This window comes from Pelecanus crispus, chromosome 2 (genome assembly GCF_030463565.1).
Source record: "Pelecanus crispus isolate bPelCri1 chromosome 2, bPelCri1.pri, whole genome shotgun sequence".
Lineage (NCBI taxonomy): Eukaryota > Metazoa > Chordata > Aves > Pelecaniformes > Pelecanidae > Pelecanus > Pelecanus crispus.
In genome coordinates, this window is record NC_134644.1 from 18278670 (window position 1) to 18283905 (window position 5236).

The 5236-nt window shown below is 48.9% G+C and overlaps 1 protein-coding gene across 1 annotated transcript; it reads right to left on the reverse strand.

The window, feature by feature from the left end:
* Positions 1 to 375: 375 nt before the first annotated feature.
* On the reverse strand, positions 376 to 4877 carry BAMBI (BMP and activin membrane bound inhibitor). The gene is made up of 3 exons (XM_075705776.1): positions 4802 to 4877; positions 1551 to 1841; positions 376 to 1118 (listed from the first exon to the last, which is right to left on the reverse strand). Exons 1-3 carry the CDS (start codon positions 4875 to 4877, stop codon positions 700 to 702), a joined length of 786 nt encoding a protein of 261 aa, XP_075561891.1. The 3' UTR covers positions 376 to 699.
* Between the last annotated feature and the right edge of the window lie 359 nt (positions 4878 to 5236).

Consider the following 5236-nt stretch of genomic DNA (forward strand, 5'->3'; position numbering starts at 1 on the left):
AGAAGCAGCACCTCTCATTAACAGAGAGGAAGAAATAGTTACCACCCAAAGCTGCAGAAGAATTCAGCCAGGTTATGAGCAAAATGCAATAGCCAAGAATTAAGGATGTGGGTTCACTGCCACTTGAAGTATTAAACAAAGCTGCCACCCTCTTTCTGGAAAAAACACCCAATTTCCCTCACAGAGTAGGAAAATAGACTCTTGTTTTCAGAATCTAATTGTCATGCACAGCATTACCACGCATACCACCCCAATTTGTTTCCCACCCCCTCCCCCCAAAAAAATTGTTTTCCAAAACAAAAAGTCACAAGCAAGTTTCAGACAAAATATATATATATTTTAAAAAATCTTTACAATAAGTCAGGAAACATAGGAGCTTGCATACAGTTTATTATAATAACTCAGTTCTCAGCTCCCTACAGTTCAGATAACCCTGGTGACAGTGTTTACAACTTCTAATTTTTGCTTTCATAACTTTAAAGCAAACAATACATTTGAGTGTATTTTACTCTGTGCAAATAAGACAACTTTTGGAATCCTTCAGAAGAAATATCCAAGATTCTGTTTGCAGAGGTCCTTTGTTTCTCAAAGATGATTTATGAGAGTTTTTGTTTTAAGATAAAGTGCTCCTGTCCAGCAGAACCCAAAGGCCTTCAAGAGTTCAGAGAGTAAGTTTAGCTCAGATTAAAAAATAATTGGTCATACAAATTCCAGCTTCCCATGTCCGCTGTACATTCCCCAGTGGACTAGCGAAAGAATTTTATCATTGCTGAGGTCTGAATGTCTCATTTTATCACAGGTCATGCAGCAGTTCTCGTGACCAGTCACAGGTACCATGCATTCCAAGTCCAATTTTGCCACCTGCCCTTTTTTCGAGTGATGTCCATGAAAGCTATAGTGCAAACGGGAGAGCATTTGCTGTCGTTGATCTTGCAGTCTCTTGTTTTCACTCCTGAGCATCCGCAAGGCCAGCATGATAAGGAGCACCAAGATTAGCCCACCAGCTATAGGAACAGCAATTACAGCTGCCCTGAACCATAGCTCTTTCGAAGAGGTCAATTCCTGCACCTTGGTGATGAGATTCCTGCTGCTGTCATGTTGATATCTGCTCCCTTGTCCTGCAAAGGGGAAAGATGCAAAGCTTATTTCAGTATCAACAACTGGTTTATATATACGCAACTCCCTTAAACACCATGCTGACAAGTTAAGGAGCAACAGCTACGCACTCTGCAGTATCTACAGAAAATACTCCTATAAAGAAAAAAATTAGTTTCTAAGGCTGTTTATAACACGGAATTTCTTCCCCCGAAAGCTGATTTAACTAGGAATGCCACTGCTTCTTAGAAGCAATGTCAAGTTGGCAAGACAGACCTCTATTAATGCAGACAAAAAAAGCTACTCAGCCGAGATGCTCCCCTGCATCCAGCCACCCGCTTCTCCCCCTAGTGTCTCTACCTACATTAACAACCAATCAATAGCAGACATACAAGGCTTTGACTGTCACCAGCCCAATGGCCAGAAGAGATTTCACCCAAGCTTCCTTGCCCTACCTGAAGTATCACCCCTGGAAGGAGACAAAACATCATGTAGTCCCCTGTAATTGCACATATCTTCATGACAGCATTCCAATGTGGACATGGTGGTGGTGCCAGAGTGGTTTTGTGCTTGTTTGGCTTGGCAGATATCAGCTGTGCTTGCAATAGAGTCCAAGCAGCCATGAGTAAGTGGGGAATGTGTATTCTGAGGATCAAGCAGTCTGGAGAAGCAGGCGCTAAGCTCAGATTTGCACATATAGCCAGTTGCAACACAGTGTGCAGCATCACAGTAGCATCTGATTTCACCTAAAAAATAAAAATTGTGCAAGAAAGGTAAGAATTTGCTCCTCTAAGGACACCTCACTAGGTACTCTTATTAGCCACAAGCATCACACAGCCAAACCCAGAGCCAGTTTTGGGGTACTCCTCTAGACTGTAAATCCATGAGAGCAGGGGTTGTTTCCTTCCCATCACTGTACAGTGCCTACCTCGCTGTAACCTTAATCCCTGCAAATGCCTCAGGGCACTTGTTTTAATTACTAGTACTATACTCCTTTGAATTAAAGCAAGAACATTTCACTAAAACAGGGACTGGGGGAGGGCAGGGAAGTGGGGGGACGAGGAAGGTCACAGTGGCTTTTTCCCCCCCAAGGTAAATAACTAACAAGACCATTTTATAGCTACTTCCACTTGCTATCAGCAGTAGCATTAAACCACATTTGAAATGAAATCCCAGTTTTAAAAGCAATACACGCCTTCAGTCCCGTAAGGAAGTCACATCTACATTTTAAGCCATTACAACAGGAACAGCATTCTATTTTTATAAAGGTAACACTTCTTTTAACTGGGCATAAGCACACAACAAAAATACTAGGTTTAAATATTTGTGTGACAAATGAAAAAAAATCGGAACTGCTGAATTGTTTATTACCTCTCTATACTGTGCCAAAATTTAAAAGGTTTAACTAACACCTTATAAAGCTATTAGCTAGAACCATTACCATCTCAGTCTCCCAGTCAGGAAGGTTTTTACTGTGTGAAATGGGGCAACTATTTGTAATTTCTCCAGAAAGAGAGAAATTCTTTAAGTAGCCATTCATGCAAAAAGGCTTTTTTTATCAGTATTATAAAACCGAAACACTGCAGTTTGTAATTAATCTGTTCACCAGAGTCAATGTCTCTCAACTCAAATGTAAATTTATTAAGTGGGGTGAAACTGCAAGGCTAAACACTCCCCCTTGCCCCTCCCCAATTCTGCATGCAATCCAACATGCGGTCAAAAGGGGAAACACTTAGACTGAAAATCCTCTACCGGCTCTATGAAAAATCTCTCAGGAAACCTCAAAAATTTCTGAAGGAAGCGATAAAAAAGCTCCCTTCATAAAAATCTTCATTTTGTGCTCTCCAAACGGTTCTGGTACGAATTACGTCTCCTGTGCTGTAGGGAAAACTTACTCTTTCTAGGCAAGTTGCAACTCAAACATAATTCAATGTGCCATCTACCCAGGGTTTAAGAGGAAGCCAGATTTTGGAGGCATCCTTGGAAGGGTGAACTTAAAACTACTTCTAATGTGCCTGGTGTACTTGCCATCAGAGTGGCACCAAGACTTTCAAAGTCAACTGAATTGTCAGATGTCTTCCTTCTACAGTCTGCACTTCAAAAAAAATCAGTCTACAGGCTTCCCTGCCGCCACCCCTTCTTATGATGCTTCCTACCACCCCACACCTAAAAAGTATTCCGAAAGGTGTTAAAAATCATCCCAACCAAGTTAGCTTCCCCTCTTCAGCCTACCTTAATACTCTCCCCCAAAAGCTACTGCAGGCTCCAGGCCTTCGAGTTCCCGCTGCTCTTTAATAACTCCGCTTAATAGAAGCCAAATGATGGACTGTCTCACTGTCTGCAGTCCAATTCCCTTGGGCTTTTAGACCAAGTAACCTAATTTTTTGTGAATTCACACACACTGTCATCCAGTGTGCTATGGAAAAAGAAAAAAAAAAACCCTCAATCATTTTATAAGCATTCTATGTGAGGTCTTCCCCCTACCCTCACTAAAAAAATAATTTTCATTATTTTCTTTCTCACTGCGTGAGAGTTAAAAGTAAGATGCAAACAGGGAACAGCCCCAGAGCTGACAGTCCTTTCACAAGTCCCAGCACAGCACAGGAAGAAAGCAAAACAACACACATACTTCCATTTAACTGTTTATACAATCATGCTTAAAATCCTACATTTTATTGACCTAAGACAATCTTATAAACAAAATCTGACAGGCTGGCCATCAGGTTAATTCAGCTACTTTTTAATTAAAGCCACGTTTTCAGCAAAACAGAATGGACTTTGTATTACTGTATTAAAACTGTATTTCTGTCAATTCATAAAGTTTCTTCCTGCGCTATGCAAAAGGCCAGAAAGGGTATTTAGTATTTTGAAACAGTGAACAATGCCCTTCTGTTCCCTCCTCTTTCTTGTTACTGTATGTAGCTATTAAAGAAAAATGTCTGCTTTTAGTCAAGATGGCTACAGGAGAGACTGCAGGCTTCTCTTAAAGCTTTTGAAGTCAACAGCAGCCAGAAGCCTGTGATCCCCTAATTATATCATTATCAGGCACATAGTTTCAGTATCTGCGACTTCACATCACTCAGTCACTCCCTGCTCTGCCCGCTTTGATGGGGCCAGCCGGCTCCCCCCTGCACGCTGCAAGGGCTGTTATTTAGGGTTAATTACAGCCTGCCTTCCAAAATAAATAAATACCGTCGCCCGTCACCACCGCGCTAACTTATCCCTTCACCTCCTCCCCGGAGCGCGGCGATCGCAGCCAGCCGGAGGGACGCCTCTGCCCCGGAGGGCCAGCCCGCAGCCCCCCGAGGGCCAGCCCGCAGCCCCCGGCCCCGCGGCGGGCAGGGCAGGGCCGGGCCGGGCCGGGCCGGGCAGGGCAGGGCGCGGCCGCCCCTCGGCGCCGCCGGCTCGCCCGGGCCCGGGCCGCCGCTCCCGCGCCGACACCCGCGGGCCCCCGCGCTGACCGGGGGCACCGGTGGGCGGGCCGGGCCGGGAGGGCGCGGCCCCGGCGGCTCCCCGGTGCAGGGCCGGGGGCTGCCGAGGCGGCGCGGACCCCGCCGCGACCCACGCCCGCCGGCCTCGCCTCGGGGGCGGCCGCGGCACCGGCCCCGCCGCGCTGACACCGCCGCCGCCTGAGCGGCTCCCCCGCGCCCGGCTCCCCTCAGGCGCCGGCCCCCCGCAGCCCCCGGGTGCCCCGCCGCGGCCTCACCTCTGGTGAGCAGGACGGCCATGGCGCACAGCTCCAGTTGCAGCCAGATGAAGATGTAGCTGGAATGGCGATCCATTTACCCGCCCGCCCGACCCGCGGCGCCGCGCCGCTCGCCACAGCCCGCAGCGCAGGCACGGCCGAGCCGCCGCCCGCCCCTGCCCCGCCGGAGCGCCCAGGAGCCGCTCGCCCGCGGGCAGAGCCGTTGCGCGGCCACCGCTGCGGCGGGCAGGGAGGGGAGGGGACGGCCGCGGCTCTCTGCCTTCCCCTGCCTCTTCCGCCGCGGCGGCGGCGGCGGCCCCGTCCCCAGGAGCGGCGGCAGGCGCGGACGCTGCGGCCCGGCGGGCGCTGCCTCACTGCCCCGCCGGCGGCGCCTCCCGCCCCGTAAATACCGCCGGCGCCGGGCGCGGGCCGGGCCGCCGCGCCCCGCCCCCTGCC